At 51.7% G+C, this 19,690-nt stretch overlaps 2 protein-coding genes across 4 annotated transcripts in view; both read left to right on the top strand.

Moving 5' to 3' along the window:
- The window catches only part of USP4 (ubiquitin specific peptidase 4), a 36,934-nt gene extending 28,433 nt beyond the window's left edge, over positions 1 to 8,501 (top strand). For 2 of the 3 annotated variants that reach the window (XM_054594709.1, XM_054594708.1), the window contains 7 exons: positions 988 to 1,212; positions 3,353 to 3,423; positions 3,679 to 3,797; positions 4,108 to 4,257; positions 5,581 to 5,684; positions 7,690 to 7,778; positions 8,180 to 8,501. In XM_054594709.1, coding sequence (XP_054450684.1) covers positions 988 to 1,212; positions 3,353 to 3,423; positions 3,679 to 3,797; positions 4,108 to 4,257; positions 5,581 to 5,684; positions 7,690 to 7,778; positions 8,180 to 8,341 — 920 coding nt within the window. In that variant the 3' untranslated portion in view covers positions 8,342 to 8,501. Of the gene's footprint in view, positions 1 to 987; positions 1,213 to 3,352; positions 3,424 to 3,678; positions 3,798 to 4,107; positions 4,258 to 5,580; positions 5,685 to 7,689; positions 7,779 to 8,179 lie in introns of those variants that run through there. The other variant, XM_054594710.1, reaches the window with a different exon arrangement.
- Positions 8,502 to 9,604: 1,103 nt separating this feature from the next.
- On the top strand, positions 9,605 to 12,477 carry CUNH3orf62 (chromosome unknown C3orf62 homolog). Its single transcript, XM_054594496.1, has 3 exons — positions 9,605 to 10,095; positions 10,912 to 11,003; positions 12,065 to 12,477. Exons 1-3 carry the CDS (start codon positions 9,641 to 9,643, stop codon positions 12,328 to 12,330), a joined length of 813 nt encoding a protein of 270 aa, XP_054450471.1. The 5' UTR covers positions 9,605 to 9,640; the 3' UTR covers positions 12,331 to 12,477.
- Positions 12,478 to 19,690: the final 7,213 nt, after the last annotated feature.

Below are 19,690 nucleotides of genomic sequence, written 5' to 3'. Positions count from 1 at the left end.
CCTGACCTGCAACCCAGGCATGTGCCTTGACTGAGAATTGAACTGGCAACCCTTTGGTTTGCAGGCCAGCACTCAATCCACTGAGCCATACCAGCCAGGGAGGGTTTTTATGTTTGTTCCTGGTTTGTGTGTTTGGTTTGGTTTTTTTTGGTTTGTTGGTTGGTTGGTTGGTTGGTGAAAAAGAAGCATTGGTTTGCCGTTTCATTTATTTATGCATTCATTGTACGTGCCCTGATCTGAGACAGAATACGCAACCTTGGTGTATTGGGACAACACTCTTAAACTGAGCTAAGCAGCCAGGGCTGTGTTTATTATAATATTTAAGTTGACTTTTATTTATTTTTCTGAAGATTTTATTTATTTTTAGAGAAAGGAGAAGGGAAGGGAGAGAGAAACATCAATGTGTGGTTGCTTCTCGTGTGTGTGCGCCCTACCCCCCGGCCCCCCAGGACCTGGCCCACAACCCAGACATGTGCCCTGACCAGGAATTGAACTGGTAACCTTTTGGTCCACAGGCCAGCACTCAATCCACTGAGCCACACCAGCCAGGGCTAGAAGTTGACTTTTAAACTTCATTACTTATTAAACTGTCGTCTTGAGTGTTAAGTATGTGTTTAGTTTTTGTCCTTTTCTCTCTGTGGGCCTAATGATAAAGCCGGGAGAGTGGGGCTCTATAAGGTGAAGCCCAGTAAACCACCAAGTAGCGAGGGGCCCACACGCAGGAGTGGCAGGACTGCTGAGTCACTCTGTACCTCTGGGTGACTCGTTGAACCTCTTTGGGCCTCTGCTTCCTCAGCTCGGAATAGCAGTGCCCACTCGGCCTGGGGGGACGCGCCCTCAGGTGCCTTGTAAATGCAAAGGGGTGGGTGTAGTTCCAAATACACATGAAAAAATCTGGAAGGAAACACCACAGTTAGGTGTTAAATAAAATTTTTAACATTGATATAGTGGCAGATTTATACATGTGGTTTTTCATTTGTGTCCCAGGAGAAGATGAAGAAGAAATGGAGCACCTAGAGGAAGGCAAAGAGCAGCTTTCGGAAGCCGAAGGCAGCTGGGAGGATGAGCTGGGAAGCGACCATGGGGAGACCACCCAGAAGACCAAGGGCCAGCCCGGCCCGAAACGGCTTTTTACCTTCAGCCTTGTGAACTCCTATGGAACAGCTGACATAAATTCACTCACAACAGATGGAAAACTACTTAAACTCAACTGTAAATACTTTCTCTGACCTTTCATACTGGGCTTGATGGGGACCGAGGATCTGTTTGAAAATCCTTGCTCTCAATACGTACTGCTTTGGGCTTTCATGATCTCCGTGTAGCTCCAAGAGCAGACATGGCCTTACCCTTGGCTTGAAGTTCCCTGAAGACTGTTTCAACCCTAGCTGGTAGCTCAGTTGGTTAGAGCATCATCATGGTACACTAAGGTTGTGGGTTCGATACCTGTTTAGGACACATACAGGAATCAACCAGTGAATGCATAAATAAGTGGAACAACAAATTGATGTTTTTTCAACACCCCCCCCCAAACAATCAGTAAGATTAAATTAAAAATTAGAAAGGAATGACCCTGTTGGTTGGCTCAGTGGATTGAGCACTGGCCTGTAGACCAAAGGGTTGCCGGTTTGATTTCCAGTCAACCCATGCCTGGGTGGCGGGCCAGGTCCCCAGTAGGAGCTCATGAGAGGCAACTACATGTTGAAATTTCTCTCCCTCTTTCTCCCCTCTCCTCTGTCTAAAAGTAAGTAAAATCTTTTTTAAAAATTAGGAAAAAAGACAACTTTCAGAGACACTGTGCATGTATGCACACTGCGTGTACACACTCCTCCTTGTTAGTCCCTTCTCTTTGGTCCTCGATGACTTCAGGGAGAATGAGCCGCCCTCCACTGCCACCACCCTTCATAGCCTTTGCCCCAGGTTGGCCCTCCTGGGTGGCCTCATTTTCCCAAACTTGGTTCACCTATGAGAATGCTGCATTTTTCTTTCGTTCCTTAAGGATGCTCATGAAATGTGACCCACCTAGACGATGGTTATGGGTTTTGTAGGCTTTCTCTTCTCTGGAGCTTGTAATGGGGCCTGCCCTCCAGGCGGAAAGTGGCATCCACACGGACGTGCATCGTGTGTGCCAGGCACGTGGCGGTGAAGACACCTGCAGCAGGCAGGAGGGGAGTTGCAAAGCATCTGTGTCCTCCGGCTTCCTTCACTGGAGAATTAGTTTGATGTCCTTTAGCCAGCTAACCAGCTTTCTTTTCTTTTTCCTTTGTTAAACCTGTAACATTTTTAAAAAAGATTTATTTCTATAGAGGGGAAGGGATGGAGAAAGGGGGAGAGAAACATCAATGTGTGGTTGCTTCTCGAGAGCCCCTCACTGGGGACCCAACCCACAACCCAGGCATGTGCCCCAACCAGGAGTTGAACCGGAAACCCTTCAGTTCTCAGGCTGGCACTCAGTCCATTGAGCCATACCAGCCAAGGCACCTCTAATTAATTTTTTAAAAAACAATTTTATTGAGATATTTTTGATCTCTCTATCTCTATCTGCTTCCCTTATCTGTGCAGCTTCGTCCTCTTTAGTACAATGCTCTGCAATTTCTAGCTATTTTCTGGAGCTCTATCTTTGACTCTTCAACTCAGCTCTTCCTCTCCCTCCCACTCTCCCATGCTGTGGCTGGGAAATGTCCCCAGGCAGTCAGCTGGGGCTCTGTGGCCTTGCCTTGTTTTTTTTCCTCACTCAGGGATCTTGCTCATGCTCTGCCTAATATCCAGTGTCTGAAAACAGTTGTTTCATCTATTTTGTCAGATTTTCTCATGGTTTAAGGCAGGAAAGTAAATCTGGTCACTCTTACTCCGTATTTTCTTTTTAAAATCCTCACCCAAGGATATGTTTTTATTGGTTTAGAGAGGGAGAGAGAAACATGATGAGAGAGACAAACATCAATTGGTTGCCTCTCATATGCACCCCTGATCGGGGATCGAACCTACAACCTAGGTATGTGCCCTGACCAGGAATTGAACCTGCAACCTTTTGGTGTATAGGATGATGCTCCAACCCACTGAGCCACCCAGCCAGGGCCTCCACTCTTACTCCATCTTGACATATGCCCTTTCAGAATTCTATATAGTTAGCACCCTTGGAGCTTGTCTATTACATTGAGGAAATCTTTGCCAACGGATTTGAGGGCCCAGGCGTTCGGAGTAGGCTGGCTAAAGGCAGAGCGTTGCTCTTGGCAGTGGCTGGTGATGTGTGAGCTGGTGTCAGTGGCACAGCCTGAGTGTGGCCCGTCTCACTCCTGTCAACTGAAGAGCCTCTCCTGTTGTCCATTCAGTAATGAGTGACACTCCTCCTCCGCAGCTCGATCCACACTGGCCATGGATTGGGACTCTGAGACCCGGAGCCTCTATTATGATGAGCAAGAATCTGAGGTAGGTCGCTTGGGTCCTCGGCCAGCGAGAATGCGGGTTTCTGCGCTGGATATGCACGAGGGTCCCTGCCAGTCCCCCCACAATCTCCCAAGTTACAGTTCAGACCAAAAGTGACAAGCACTTAAAGATTTTGTCATTCTGTGTTCAGAGACTCCAGAAAACACATTGCATTCCAGACATGAGAGCTCGCAAGTTTGCAGCTCAGCCCAATGGCCCCTGTTTCCGCAGCAGAATACAGCCTTTTTTCCCTCACAGGCCTTTGAGAAGCACGTGAGTGTGTTGCAGCCGCAGAAGAAGAAGAAGACCACCATGGCCCTGAGAGACTGCATCGAGCTCTTCACCACTATGGAGACGCTTGGGGAGTATGACCCCTGGTAGGCGCCCCCTCTCCGGGCATCGGGGCTGTTGCACCCTGGCACTCTGGCACCTGCTGGGGCCAGCGGTGTACATTAAACCCTTTTGTTCTTGGACTTGTTATTCACATTGCCAACCCTACAACACAGGTCTTTCCTTGTGTGTCATGTTTTCTAGACTCAGAAAGCCATCACCCGGTTTGGGAAGGCGACAGAGACCGATGCTGAGCGCGGGCGGGGCTGGGGGGCTGACGCTCCGCCTCCAGGCCGCAGTGCCCAGGCGGTGTGGCTTCCCACTTCCCCTCTAAGTGGAGGTCTTTTTCCTCTTCAGGTACTGTCCCAACTGTAAGAAGCATCAGCAGGCCACAAAGAAGTTCGACCTGTGGTCCTTGCCGAAGATCCTGGTGGTCCATCTCAAGCGATTCTCCTACAGCCGGTACTGGAGGGATAAGCTCGACACAGTAGTGGAGTTCCCCATCAGGTGGGTGCCTGGGCTGCAGAATTGTGTTTTGTTCTTGTTTTTTTAACTTACTGAGTAACACTGGTTAACATAGTTATACAGGTTTCCACCCTGGCCAGGTAGCTCGGATGGTTCGAGTGTTGTCCTGATAGGCCAAGATTAGAGGTCTGATCCCTGTTCTGGGTATATACAAGAATCAGCCAAGGAAAGCATGAATAAGTGGAACAACAAATCCATGTTTCTCCCTCTCTCTCCTCCCCCCTTACCCTTCCTCCTCTCTGTCTCTTCCTTTCTAAAACCAGTAATTAAAAACATAAAATTTTACAAAATTATACAGGTTTCAGGTGCACAGTTCCACAACACACCATCTGTACACTGTGTTGTGTGTTCTCCACCCCAAGGAGAGTCTCTGTCCATCACATTTTGGGCTGCATTGTTATTGGGAAGATTAAAAAACAGGAGGAAGTGTGGGCACCAATTGGCAGAGGGTTTGGCACCAAACTGGGCTGCAGTAGGGTGTGTGTGGCTGCGTGCTGGGAAGGTTAGACCTGGGCTCATGTCACCTCCCCCCTGTCCCACCTGTGGGGACAGCTCTCTGATGGAAGCGTTCCCAGGCTCAGGGTGGTGCTGATCCCTTCTGCCACCACTGCTGCCCTTCTTGAGTCCCACCTGCCACCTCCTTGAACCGGTTTGGCCATCTGTCATCCGTCCCAGGGAGCCTGGGCTCAACAGGACAGCAGAGGCACCGTGCTGCTTCCTATTAGCAGGGGACAGGCAACCAGAAGGGAGTTTGCTGGGCAAATTGGCCTCTTGGGGGTGGAGTGCACCCAGCACCCCTCCACCATCTCTGGATAAGTAAGTCTACAGCATAGGAAACAAAATGCAGTTTCTAAAATGCTCAGGCCGGGGGGCAGGGCGTTTCGTAGGCACATGTATTTATCCACGTATAGATGTGTCAGTGGAAGAACCTAGGTGGTAGGTATGTAGATATTTGTTATAAAATTCTTCTAATTTTCCTGTATGTTTGAAATTTCAAAATAAAATGCAGGAATAAAAGTTTTCAGGGGCCTGTTCTGGTTTAGCTTAAATTTTTATGAAACCGATTATAATTTTGACAGTAACAAGCATTTCTACATAGTTACTGGACCTTCCTGTCTATGCCCAGAGCCCTTGCTCACCATTTTGTCTGGGCTGGGGGTCGCCTGTTACCCATTCGCTCCCCCTGCAGCTGGTGTTTGAGTGCCTCCCTCTCTGCTAGCCTACTGCATAGCCGGGGTTGCTGGGTTACTCGGACTTTCCCTAAGTTTAATGTATTTAAGGGCTGTTTTTGTGTTTTGTGCTCAGAGGTCTGAACATGTCCGAGTTTGTCTGTGACCCTTCAGCAAGGCCTTATGTGTATGACCTCATTGCCGTGTCCAATCATTATGGAGCCATGGGGGTTGGTCACTGTAAGTACTGGCATCTGTTCCCTTCTGAGGCCTTGAAATGCCCTTGGCCAGCTGTCTCCCTCCAGCCGTTCCCTGCTGCCAGCCGTGGCCCCAGGCACTTGACTTGCGCAGCTCCATGGGCCTCGGGCCTTTTCCATGCTGTTGCCCTTTCACTTGTGCAGTTTTTGTTGTTGTTGTTTTCATATTCTTCCATCTAACAATCCCACCTCTGGGAATCTATCCCAAGGAAATGACACTGGGAAAAGCTTTATACACAAAGATATCCGTGTATTTATAACAATGAAAAATTAGTGACAGCGTGGTGATCAGGAGCTGGTACGATTGTCCATCTACTGATGGACGAGTTCACGGCCACTGCTGAATGCAGGTGATGCTGTGGGGAAATGCCAGTGCTACCTTGTGAAAACTGCACAAAATTGCATCATTAGTATCACAGCTGTGTTAAAATCAAAAGCAAAGTAACTGTGACCAGGGTGAGGGAGCCTAGGAGGAGAGATACCAAAATGTTCATTTTACTTTTTTCTCCTTGCTCTACTTTGTTTTCCAAAATCTCTATTGTGTGTGTGTAGGTTCACTTCTATAGTGAAAAGACCTGCAACATTTTCTTAACTGTTTACGGAAAGGGATTAGTGATGTTTATGTGAGGGCTTTCCTCTCTCCTCCTTTTCCGCATCTGCACTGTACCAACTGCCGCCACAGCCCGTGTCAGGACCCCAGGAGATGCTGCCAAGGGAGGTGTCAATCCGTTACACGCATGGTGGGTTGGGAATTGCCCTAACCCCCGTCGTCTTCCCTCCTGCGGAGCTTTGTGTACACCCCCTTGGCTATCACCTGCTCACATGGCTACATCTGGCTGGAAGGAGAGGCTATTTGAAAATTGGGGCTCTACTGGAGTGGCCATTAGGGATCTCTGCTCACATCCTGTCCTGCAGCACTTAATCTTCCACAGCTTTTTCCTCCCCAAATTAACTTAGATATCTGTTTGTGTTCACGGTGCAATGTAGTGATTTTTAACTGCTATTTTAGCATATAAATGCAGCAGTTGGGCAAGTTCCTCATCCATGAGATTAGACTGGTTGTATGACAACCCATGTGGGGCCCACAGTTGGCACTCCACAATGGAGTGCCACAATCCTGCTGTCACACCAAGGACAGACAGTGGGGACAGGCCCTCAGCACCTGCTGTGTCACCTTCTCCTTTGTTCTTCATCGTCACTTCAGCAGGAAGCACTATAGCGAGGAGCGCTCAGTCACAGCAGACTGCGGCCAGAAACCCATCTCTGTTGGATTCTATCATTTCTTTGAGCCTGGGTGCAGCAGGAGTTGGGCATTGCTGTAGGGATTGCTACTGTAAACACATCCTGCTTAGAAACAGTGTAAAGACAAGACAGGAAGTGCTGGCTGTGGGGAATGCCTGGGTCATCGTGAGGGGTGGTTACTCAGCCTCAGGCCCTTGAGTCACAGTTTCAGAGAAAGATAGATTGGTCCTGTCCGCATCCCAGCTCCACCAGCCCAGATGCCTGGTGCACCCCACCCTCGGTCTGCCCCACAGGCTGAGAGCAGTAAGAGGCTGCGGAAGCTGGGACAGTGGGCGAGTTTGACTTGGCAGTTCTTGCGAGAACGGTTGTTTTGCTTAAATCCTAAACTGTTAGCTCCTTTTATGGGTTCCCTGGCTCTGGGTTATTGCTTAAAACTATCCTGAAAATTGACATGGGATTTCTCTGGGTTTTTTTTTTATTTGTTTCCCAAAATTACAGTTTGAGGCGTTGGTCCCTGGCAGCTTCATTTTTACCCTTGTCAGCCTTTTTGAGAAGGAACGGATTTTAAAAAGGGATGAGTTATCTTTTGGTTGTTAAGACACAAGCTGAAATTATTTTTAATTTCAGGGTCTTTGTTTCGTTTCAATTTTTGTTTTCGGAGCTCTGTTGTTGTTTACTGCAAGCCTGTTATGCTGGCCAGATGAGTTCTCTGGTGGCTGCTAGAGCATTTCCTTTTGACTTGGCAGATACTGCGTACGCGAAGAACAAACTGAACGGGAAATGGTATTACTTCGATGATAGCAATGTGTCCCTGGCCTCTGAGGATCAGATAGTGGTGAGTAGGCCCTGGTGCTTTCCCCTCTTCTTTATGTATGGAAGTGGGGAGAGGCTCAGGCCGGTTGGCTAGTCAGTCCTCCCCATGTGATGGGGAGCTAGGTGTGGTAGGAGCCAGCTGGCTGCCATTCCTTCTGGGACCCTTCCTAAATGAGAAGCTTGACTCTCTGCAGGGCCCTGCCACAGGGCGCCTGCCTGTCCCCACTCCCTGGGCAGGGTGAACCGAGTAGCCTCAGGTGGAAGGGCCTTCATGGGTGCCTGTGTGGTTGCCTGTGTGTGCGGATGCATGGGGCCAGGTGGCAGGTCCCTGAGGGCATGATTTGAACAGCGAGAGAGAGAAACTGGGAAGAATGGGTGAGATACTCCAGCCAGTGAATGGACTTTTCCCCTCTTATGTTTCAGACAAAAGCAGCGTACGTGCTGTTTTACCAGCGTCGAGATGATGAGTTTTATAAGCCGCCTTTACTCACCAGTTTCCCTGGGTCCTCTGATGGAGGGATGAGACCAGGCAGCTCCCAGCAGGGCCTGGGGGACGAGGAGGCTTGCAGCATGGACACCAACTGAGGCCGCCTTGGCGACCTGCCACCCCCAGCACCAGTGTGGGCCCCAGGAGAACATCTTTGACCCTCTGAAGACTACTAGTGTTTGGTCAAACGACCAGATTCAGGAAATTCCCTTCTTTTATGAGCAGAAGAAAAAAAAAAAAAAAGACCCTGTTTATTCAGAAGAGTTATGTCAAGAGGCTGAATTATTTCTTTCTAAATAGGTGGTGAGACATTTCTGTAAAACCTGTGGAGCTGCAGAGTTGGGGTGGGCAGGGGTGCACACTGGCCACGGCCGAGGGCTCCGAAGAAGGGAAAGGTGCACACACATCAGTTGAGCTCAGTGCGGCTGGCGGGCCCGCTGCAGGCTGCACAGAGTTCCTGGATTTCTGGTGCTGGTTACTGGTCACCCCAGGAGCCTGCCCACAGTAAGCAGGACCTCAAGTAAACTTGGCGTCGGACCCTTTCTCCCTTGCTGCGATGGGTTATAATTCCCTAAAAATTAGCCACTGACCCCATTTCTAATGTCCAGCTTTCCCTAATGAAGTTATTTGTTATGGGGGTCTCCTGCCCCTTGGCCTGGAGTGGAACCTAACAGTTCTGTGCCCCCGCCCTCAGTCCTGGATGAATTGAGACAGCTGGATGCTGTAAGTTTTATTAGCTGTCACTTAAAATAGTACACAAAACTGCTGGGGACCATGGTCCAACCACTACACTGCTTTCTCCATGTTGGCTTGACAACTGGAACCTTCCTGGGGGTTTGTCAGGCTTGAAAAGAGCTCTGATTCTTGCTGAGAAGTGAAATCCCTGCCCCTCAGCCTGGGTTCTCTGGCCGGGCCCCACCCCCGCCACTTCGGAGGTCCGTCCTACACACTCCCCATCCCCGTCAGCGTGGGGAGGCCAGAACCCAAGTCCCTGCCGTCCCTGCCGCATCTCTCCCAAGTGGTGGTGGCAGGGTGGGCTTACAAGAACCCTGTTGGGGGCCTTTCTGTCTGACCTTTAACCTGAGCCGTGGCGGTTGGGGCTGGTCTCGGGCACGTGCGATCAGTCCCGCAGCGACCGTTGGTCCTGGTGGCAGCGTGGCCGCACGGCTGGGTGAGGACAGGCAGGGCGGACATCCTGCCCGAGGCACTGGGGTGCAGGGTAGGACGGCACTCAGGCCGAGGGTCTGCGGGGCGGGGCCGGGGGCTGGGGGCTGCTGCGGGGTCCCCCGGCCGGCCTGGGCGTGGATCAAGCCCGAGGACATCGTGACAGGTGTCCCATTCAGGGTGGTTTACAACCTCACTGAAACGCTGTCGTTCTCGTGTTGCTCTTCATTTCCATGTGTTACATAATGAAGACGTGGTCGTTTTTAGGGGAAATGTCAGAAAAACTGAGAAGATGCAGAAAGGAGCTGACTGCAGCTATTGACCGGGCCTTTGAGGGAGTCAGTCGCGCCCAGCAGCGCGCTGGGCGGCGGAAGCTGGAGCTGGACGCCGCGCCGCCGCGCTCCGTCCCCGCCGCGGGCCGCGGGCCGCGCTGCTGCCCAGGGCTGCCGCTGGCCGCCACCGGCGCCGCCGCTCCTCTGGCTCCGGCCCCCTGCGCTCCGGAGGCCGAGGGCCCGGCCTCCGCACCCAGCCTCGCCCCGGTGAACGCAAAGCCACAGGCCGTGTGTCCGCAGAGGAAACCCCTGAGCAGCAAGGAGAACGTACTGCTGCACTCCTCCATTTTGGCACCGGAAAGGCAGCTGTGGAGGGCGGCGGGGGACGGGGAGAGCTGGAGGAGAGACGGCCTCAGGTGACAGCCGCGGCGCGACGCGCCGGCGCCTTGGGGGCCGTGGCTGGGGACGGGCGGAAGGCGCCTGGGCGGCTCTTTCTTGCCCTTGGCAGCTCGAAGGCTGCATCTGAGAAGTTAGGGGCCTTTCTTCAGAATTTCAGCATCTGGCCCAGAAACGTGGGCGTGCGCGCGCGCGCGCGCGCATGTGTGTGAGAAACGTGTGCGTGCGTGCGTGTGTGCGTGCGTGTGTGTGTGTGTGTATGTGCGCGCGCGTGGAGCCCTGGCTGGCAAGCCAGTCCTGGAAAGCGCTGTGCAGCTCCTAAATGTAGTGAATGTTGAAGAGCCTGATTTTTCAAGTCACATTACTTTTTTATGCCACAGAAACAAAAATCTATTCGGGTTACCTTTGCCCACATTGGGGGCGGGGCGAATGGCCAACCTCATCCTTGCCTTGCGGGTCTCCCCTGCCGAGAGCTTTGCCGCCACCCCCGGGTGACCGTCTCCCCTGGAACTGTTCTTCTTCCCGTAGCTTGGAAACGCTTGGCCCGAGGCACGAAACTAAGGTTCTGCCCTCTTGGCTGCCATGTGGCAGAGAAGGAAGAAGCCATTTAACTAGTTTTCTACATTTTTTTTTCATTGAACTACAGATAATTATCCTGGTCTTCAGAGACATAATGCGTAGTCTGTGATGCATTGTCCTCTAATCATAACATAAATGACAATTTAAAGTTGCCAGTACATTTTTGTCTTAAAGTTTACCTAGCAGAGATCCCCTTCAATATTTTCTTGAAAGAGGATCTAATTCCCCACCTTCTTCTTTTCACCTGGGGGCTGCAGGAAAGATACAGAGAAAGATTTGAAGGTTGACTCAAATATGCCACTAAGCAACTCTAGCCAGGAGGTCACAAAAGATCTGCTGGATATCATCGGTGAGTACGGGGACAGGTCGGCCTGTCCTCTCCCTGGGAGGAGGGCCTTCAGCAGGCCCCCTGTTAGCAGGTGTCTCATAAACCAGCCGCTCTCCTGTTTCTCATCCGTGTCCTTGGCAGGTCTGGCTCACAGCAGGCTCTGCGTGTGGAGCCCTCGTGGAGCCCGGAACCTGGTGGAGTCGCTTCGGAAATGTCTAGTTACAGTGCATCCCTGGGGGCAGGGGACAGCGACCCCGGAACTTTGTAGTTGAGCTGAGATTTCAAGGAAATGGGACATAGGCAAGGGTAGGGGATAGCATTGCAGCCGTGGAGGGTAACACGAGATTAAAAGATATGTAAGGTGCCCAAAGCTCCACCGTAATTCCACCACCCAGGGACTGGGTGCTCTGAGTCTGGTCAGACATTTTTTCTACACACACATCTGTGAATTCTGTGGGTGAACTGCCTGTGCCCTATTTTCAACGCCTCCCACTACACAGTGGACGCAGCTCTGGTTAGGGGGTGCATAGCCCTGGGGGCTGCCTGAGCTGTTTGGCTCTGCACAGCCTCCAGGTTATGGGGGATGAAGGAGAGGCCCTGTGGTGGCTGGTACTTGCCCTAGACCACAAGGCAAGGCCCCTGCCTGCCCCCTCCTTTAGCGAGTGGACTGAGTCTCCTCTCGTAGCCCCAGGCAGTGAACTGAAGTCGTCACCACCTCTGCTCACCATCCTCCAAGGCCCTTGCCAGCATCAGGCAGCATTTTGATTACTCTGAAATGCCATTTTTTTTCACGCCAAGTCTTGTCCTGACTGTAGACCAGGGAGTTTCCTGAGAGCCAGGACAAGCATGTACAGCTCTGTATCTCCCACTCACACCTTCCTTTGGGGACTGGCGGTTCGCTGGGATCCATAAATGCTGGCGCCAGAAAGGAGGACGCTGGCTCCGGCAGCCTCGGGGCGGGCGGGCCCAGCTTTGCATGGCCCCAGGAGGGAGGCCGCCCATCTGTGGGTTTTTGCTTGTGCCTAATGCTTCTCTGGAAACCTCTCGCTGGAATAGTAATGCTGAATGTTCTTATTTTTAAGACAATACAAGCATCCGAACTATTGAAGAATTGGCTGGAAAACTAGAATTTGAAAACGAGTTGAACCGTGTGTGTGACCCCTGCAAAGATTCGCCCTTCACGGAGGAAGCCTGGGCACTGCTCATGGACGAGAGCCCGCAGAAGGTCTCGGAGGTGGAGCCCAGCAGCCTCCGGCCGGCTTTCGATGATCACAGCATTGTGGAGACAATCCTGGACTTGGAAGAGGACTACAATTTGATGGCCCCTTTTAAATACCACACTGAGTAAGGACAGCTGCCTTCAGAAGCTGACGTTAGGTGGCTGCAGAGGTAGCAAGTCACATTTTTCAAAGGGTTGGTAGAATCTGAATCACCACACCCTTCTTTTTTTAAATAATTATTTATTGATTTTGAGAGAGCAAAACATTGACTTACTATTCCACTCATTTATGCATTCATTGGTTGATTCTTATGTGTGCCCCGACCAGGGATCGAACCCGCAACCTTGGCATGTAGGGATGTCCTGCTAACCAACTGAGTTACCTGACCAGGACTACCACACCCTTCTTAACTTCCAGTTGTGTTCCTTTCTGAGCTGAAAGCCCAGTATTTTGTTTTGTTTTGTTTTGATCCTCTTGCTTTGAAATGTTTCTTACTGGTCATTTTTTTCACTTAATATCTGTTTTTTCGGTTGAGGTTCACTATACCCAGCACTCAAGGCAGGTGTGGGCCATGGGCCTCTGCCGCATCTCGTACTGTGCTTCCCAGTGAAGCCCCTGAAAACATACCGCGGCCACCAACGGGTGGGCTTTGTGAACTAGCCCGCCCCAGGGCGGCTCAGCTGGCACAGAGGACTGGGGCCCTAGAAGGCCCCAGGCTCCAGGCCCCCTGCGACCCTTGTGCGCTTCCTCCCCTTGCACACTTCACATGCGGGGCTGCCTGTTCCCTGCCTAGGCCCCATGCCCTCCTCACCTCCAGGCCAGCCTTCCCTCGGTGCCCCCATCCCTGCCCCTGCCTGGCTCAAAGACCTCTTGGTCGTGTCAAAGGGGCTGGGAGCACCTCTGGTCCCCTCCTGACAGGACATTCTCATGAGACCTCCTCACCACACACCCCACATTTGACACCTGGACCCCCCCCCCCCCGCCCCCGAGCGGGACGAGGAGGGAAAGGTGCACACGGGTCCTGTGCATCTACCATTATTCCTCCCGAACCAGGCCCGGGGACCCAGAAGGTACCCGTGGAGCCCAGGGGCAATGAGTCAGGCAGGGAGTGAAGGAGGGGCCAGGCCCTGCTCTCCTGAAGTCAGCGTAGCCCCAAACGCTTAGCAGGGCTGGCTCCAGACCCCGCCCTGGAAAGAAAGGACATTATCAGAAATTATTTGGACAAATCTCTCAAAACCATGACGTTCCTTCAGGAAACCTAACAGGCTGTTGGGTAAGGTGCGGTGCCTCTCAGAAACAGGCTCAGGCGAGTGCCTCCCGGGCTCACGATGGGCAAAGCAAAGAGCTGAGAAGGAAGGCCCAGTGGCCAGGCACCCCCAACCCCACCAGGACATTTTTTAGGCTTGTAACTTCACAAAGCGCAGGCTGCAGAGCCAGCGACACCCGCCTCATTACAGGCCTGGCGATTCCTCTGGGCTCAAAGGTAGAGACTGCAAACCCACTTGATGCTGGCACCTGCCTGCACCCTGGGAACCAGCCCCGGCCACTGTGGGGGATGGGCTTTCCCTGGGGCACAGCCACCCGCCGCAGAGGGTGGGACAAGGACTCAGTGCCCGCAGGGTGGCCCCCTCGATAAGCAGAGCCTGCAGAGTTGGAGTCCAGCTTCTCCTGAGCAGCAGAGATGAGCAAGTGGGAAGCGCTGCTCACAGTGCCCTCGGCCGCCTGCTCCGAGGAGAGGAGGCTGTCCTGTCTGGATGGAGAAGTCGGGCGGCTGGCAATGCAAAGCACCAGGTCTCACAACAGCCCATTGCAAATAAAGTGTGTTGCTGTGGAAACCCTCCACAGGGAGGGTGGAGCTTAGTCCCCTCCCACACCCTCACCCCATCGCCACCCCTAGACTTAGAGACTTGCTCCCATGGAATAGAGAAAACAGGAGCTTTACATGGGGAAGCCTAAGTGCCAAAGGCGAACACCACTGTGGTGTCCTATGGGTGTCACCCGCCCCTGACAGGGTGTGACGAGGAGGGCGCTCTGCTCTGCCTCTGTGGTATTATTACCAAAAACTCACAACCACAGTCCAATTGTGAGATGAATGTCAGAGCGACCCAGGTTGGAGGATGTTGTGCAGGACACCTGGCCAGCACTCAGCACTGTCAAGGTCGTGAAAAGCAAGGAAAGCCTCAAACTGTCCCAGACCAGAGACAGGAGGCACAATGACTAAGAGCAATGGATTCCATCCTGGAACAGAAGGAGGACATGAATGGAAAAACTGGTGAAATCTAAAAATTAGAGTTTAGTTACTGTGGATGTATGTTAGTTTCCTAGTTTCGACAGATCTGCCACAGTTACATAAGATGACATTAGGGAAGCTGGGTGAAGGGCGTGTACAAATGCACTACTGTTGCAACTTTCCTGCAAATCTAAAGTCATCCCCAAATTTAAAATGTATTTTTTTTAAACGCCATTGATCCCACGTTTGTGAAAATATGTGAGCACACATGCAGGAAATTGTCATGGAGGAAACAAGAGGGATTTAGTTTCCTTTTCCTGTATTTTCTAATTTATCTGCAATGGCCATGTATCACTTCTGTCCAAAGAAAAAATGATAAAGCTGTTCTTTTAAAACCCTCCTCTCTGCCCACCAGCCACGGGCCTCCCTCACCAGGCACGTGCCCAGAGCTGGCCTTCGCCAGGTCCAGCGGCTGGGGCAGAGGCCAGGGCCAGCCCTGGAGGCTCAGCAGGACCTGCAGGGAGCCCCGCCCAGGAGGTCCTGCTGGACTGCGCTCCAGGTCTCGCAACTCAGTTCATGTTCCCCGAAGGGCTCGGCATTGGGGGTGGCTGCTGGGAAGGGCATCTAATTCTAATCCCAGAAGACTGGAAAGAGGGGTTTTTTCCTGCCAAGATGGAGACGGTTGCCCTTGGAAACAAGAGTGGACAGGGACGGGGTGGGGCAGGACAGACAGGTATACCTCTGTTTGCCTGAAAATTCAGGTTAACCATGGGGGCACTTCAACCTGGAATCCCTGTACAAGGAGCTTTTCCTCTCTGCAGAAGCACAGCTGATCCATAAAGCAGGTGAGCCCTGCGCCTCCAGCACGCCGGCCCCTGGTAGGTAAGGGTGGATATTTCCCTGGTGACATCGACTTCCCTCTCTGCATCCCGGGCTCCCTGATGTGCCCTAAGGAGACCTTCCTGCCTTTGTCACTTGCATTGGTGCGGTGGGCAGGCGCGGGCCCCCCTGCACAGAGTGGGGGTGGGTCTCCAGGGATTCAACTGGAGGGGGAACAGGAAACTAGAACATTTATTTATTTTTATATCCTTACCTGAGGACATGCTTCTTGATTTTAGAGAGAGGTAGGGAGGGAGAAAGAGAGGGAGAGAAACGTTGATGTGAGAGAGAAACATCAATCGGTTGCCCCTCACATGTGCCCCTACCAGGACCCAAACCCGCAACCCAGGCATGTACCCTGACCAGGAATCGAACTGACGACCTTACTGTTCACAGGACAACGCCCAACCAACTGAGCCACACTGACCAGGGCTAAAACATTTATTTTACTAAATCCTCCTCAGGTTTGCAGGTAGCTGGGACCAAAGGCTGCTTGGGAGGACATCAATAGTCATAACTGAGGAACTGAAAGGGTTTCACGTCATCCGGCTCTTCCCCCGCAATCCATCTCGGCAAGCCAGACAATCACTGAGTTGTTTCTGTGGAAACACCAAACTGTGACTTGGATTAGCATAGTCAAAATAGAAACGTGGCAGCTTCAAGAATAAATAAGAGCCTTGGAACCTGCTAGTCACAAACTGCAAATTCAAACCACAGCACAAGGCGTGTGAGAAGCTGGGCCCATCTGGCCCGATATGGAGAGGTTTCCAGTCCCCTGGAGCCTCCCGCCCTGTTGATGCCAGAGCCACTAGACACCAGCTGAGTGTGCAGACTGGTAGACTTTGTAACAGCTTAAAGCAGGAGCTGCTCTGTAGAAGCTTCTAGGAGAGGTTGGGGCATGGAGAGGACGGCTGTAGGGACAGCTGAGGAAGAAGGGACAGGAAAAAGGAGAGAGATGAGTGAATGGCCAAATGAAGGTCCAGCGAGGGGCAGAGAGCCACATCTGAGGCCGACGGCAGAGTGAGGGTTCTCTGGAAGGACAATTCAAGGGTGGCTGTGGGCTGGAAACAGGGGCCCTGCCCTCGGCAGGTCCTGATTGCCTGTTTCCTCATGGGTCTAGGCCAGAGTGTGCATTCTTGCCAGGTGGGCTCTGAGGGCACTTTGGTGGAGCCCTGTGTGACAGACTGGGCTTGGAGGCCTGCCTTCCTGTCGCTGGGCCTCAGGGCTCCTCTCCCCCTGCTCCCTGCTCCCTCACTGAGGGAAGAGGGGAACCACCGCCTGGCCCACCGCTCTGGCTCCTTGGCGATCCACTTCCCATCTCAGAGACGTATCCAAGGGGATCGGGAGACCAGGAGAAAGGTGACAGGCAACCTGGGGGCCTGTGCCCCTCACCTTTGCACCCAGGAATGGGCCAACAGGGCAGCAGCCCCATCCCGCCACTGGAGGAGTTCCAAGTTGCTGATGATCAGAGAAGCTGATGAAAAGGCTTGGCAAAGAGGCCAATTCAAGCCAATCTCCCTCCCCCTGAACGGCCAGGCCAGGGGCTCGCCTGGTACCAAAGTGGAACGAGAGACATTTACTATGGCAGCGAAGGCCAGCGGAGGCGGGCAGACGAGGGAGGCCCCCGTGCCTGACTGCAGATCAAGGCTGTCGTCAGCAGGCAACCTGGGGCACCACTCCGCAATTTGCTTTCTCCCTGGAGTCAGTAATGTGCACTCCCTGGAGTGTGTAGGAGCACATTAATATTTTAGGTTCCAGCTAAATATAGAGTGCACAGTGTTTTACTCAGGAAGTCTACTTGACAATAATGGATCTCAGCCCCGGTGGGGAGGACACTCTGTGGTAGGCCAGCTGGAAAATGCCTGATTTGATGAAGAGTTTTGGCCTAAGGCCTGGTGTGAGGAAATTTTCAAAACTGCTCAATCTTTGTAGGAAGCAACTATCTTTTTTAAGGGCAGAAAGGCTGTTGTTTCCTGGGCACTTGGAAGGAAGAGGAGTTGCTGGGGGTGCTAGGGAGACTGACTTCCAGGATTGGGCCGCAAGCTGCTGTCTGAGTGGTGAGCAAGCAATCCCAGCCCTTGGTATCTAGTGTCTACGAGTGTCTACTAGTGACACCCGACTGGATGCTGAGGGTACAGGGGGCAGCCACTGATCTGGCATTTATATTCCACTCCCCATTCCTTTCAGATGGAACAGTATGAGACAAAATGGGAAGGGAATGGGCAGTAAGCAGGATGAGCTTCAGGCGAGGGGAGGTCAGAAAAAGGCCTCCCTGTAGGTGGCCTTTTGATACTTGAATGTTAAGACAATTAGGTACTGTCGTTGGCTTCATTTTCATCCTCAGACTGTAGCTGGCGTGGCTCTGGGCTCAGGCCCCTGGACCTGCCACACCTGGCTGTATTGCCAAACCTCTATCAGAGCCAAAACATCGAATGCTCCAGGGACGTGTCTGGGCTGTGTCAGGTTCGCTGAATCTGCCAGGAGCACAGTGGTTAAAAAAAAAAGAAAATCCATAGGAACAAAATAAGAAACAGACTATTCTTTCTTGATGATTGCCCGGCAGTATAATTTTAATTAACCCAAACTTGTTAAACAATAATTTACTGCTCAGTCTACAAAGACGCCCAGCTCATGAAACACTGAGTCACTCTGATCTTTGATTACGGGCCACAAAGTGAAATACTTCTGGAGGAATACAAGATTTCATAACTCACTGCAGAATCAAAGGACAGAGTGTCCTGCTTCGACATTAAAAGTTGGACAGACCCTTCAATGAGAAGGCCACAGTCATAAATACTAATGGAGTTCTCTCAACAGGGCCTCAACTTTAAATTAAAATAACTGAACTTTCAACTGAGAGTAATAAAAGATTTCCAGATATAGACCTCTCTGGTCTGCAGGCCTCATGCTAACCACTCGACAGCCACCTAGAGTCAGTTCAGGAAGAGCTGGAAGGAACCCACTGTGTAGCCGATCCCCCTCCTCCCAAGCCTTCCTAGCACAAGCAGAGAAAACCAGCAGGGAAGGCAGAGGCGGCTGGCAGAGGGCCGGGTGAACAGATGTCCAGTGAGGCCCACAGGGAGAGGAGAGGCCAGGGAAACCTGGGGAAGAGCCCAAGTCTGCACTCCCTTGGCCTCGGGAGGGCTGCTGCCATTGCCTGGCCAGTTACAGGCCACAGGAGACCCTCGGACTGGAAACGAGAGTATGGGCAGCTTAGGCTGGTGCCTAGTGTCCCTGCAAGAGGTGGAGCAGGCAAATCAAACTCTCTGGCCTTTGTGGGATACACACCCCTGAAAATAAAAAAAATATAATCGTCCACCCAAAGGTCCCAATGTCATTTACTGTATTGGTTTGAAAATGGGCAATTTCTGGAAGCCATCTATCCCATGAGGATTCTTTACTGTCATACAATAAAGGAAAAGAAAAAGAAAAATCAGTTTGAGAAGGGTATTGTTTATTCAAAATCATCTTGAGAGAAGCGTGGGGAATAAAAATCTGGAGTGCATCTTACTGCTTGTTTTACCGATGAGAGATCAGTTCAGTAACTTAATTAAAAAAAAAGCACATGCTTTTAAAATTTTACCTTTATTGTTTTGCTTTTTGCTACAAAGAAATACATACATATTGAAAAAAAATCAAAACCTTCAGCAAGATATAAAGGGAAAGCCAAAGTCTCATGCAAGCCCACTGCTCTCCAGAACTACAACAGGGCACACAGGGCACGCAGGACACACAGCTGCCCTCATTTACGTTAACTGAGTGGTTGAAAACAAGAGAGGGGGTGGGAACAGTCTGGAAGAAAAATGGAATCATGTGGCTTGTGAACAGTAATGTTCTGGGCATTTGTTTGGTGCATGTCACCTGTCACTGGCAGCTTTAACACTATCTGTTCACAAGAAGACTGACTTAGCGTGTCTTGGTGGTATGTCCACAGACCAAAAATGCAAATACTCAGGCAGCAAAACTAGATAAAAAGAAAAAAAAAGTCACGAGGCCTGGAAAGATATTGGTCTTGTGTAGGGAATATTTTGGAGACAAAAATTGTGTTTGGGAGTCTGGCTCCTACAGTGCCAGCTCTGAGGGAACGACCAGCATCCCCTGTGGGGGGCCAGCGTGCCCCTCGTCAGCACAGTGCCCCAGGCCCAGGCTGCCGCCCCAGCTCTCATCACCACCGTCTTCATTTCAGTAAAGAAGGACGCACTTGACCCTTGTGCCCTGTCAAGATATCCAGAATGCCAGACTGCCCCTTCCCTAGCAGGACTTTGGACCCTGAGAGTCCCATGCAGGCTTGGGCGCTTTCTGCTGTTAGCAGCCCAGATGTTCTATAATTTGTCTACCCAGTTGAGACCAATAAACCAGCTGAAGTCACTGTGAGCTGG

This window comes from Pteronotus mesoamericanus, unplaced genomic scaffold (assembly GCF_021234165.1).
Source record: "Pteronotus mesoamericanus isolate MK-2021 breed Mesoamerican mustached bat unplaced genomic scaffold, CSHL_Meso_final scaffold_533, whole genome shotgun sequence".
Taxonomy (NCBI): Eukaryota; Metazoa; Chordata; class Mammalia; order Chiroptera; family Mormoopidae; genus Pteronotus; species Pteronotus mesoamericanus.
The sequence above is the reverse complement of the archived record's forward strand: the minus strand, read 5'-3'. Positions and strand labels throughout refer to the sequence as shown.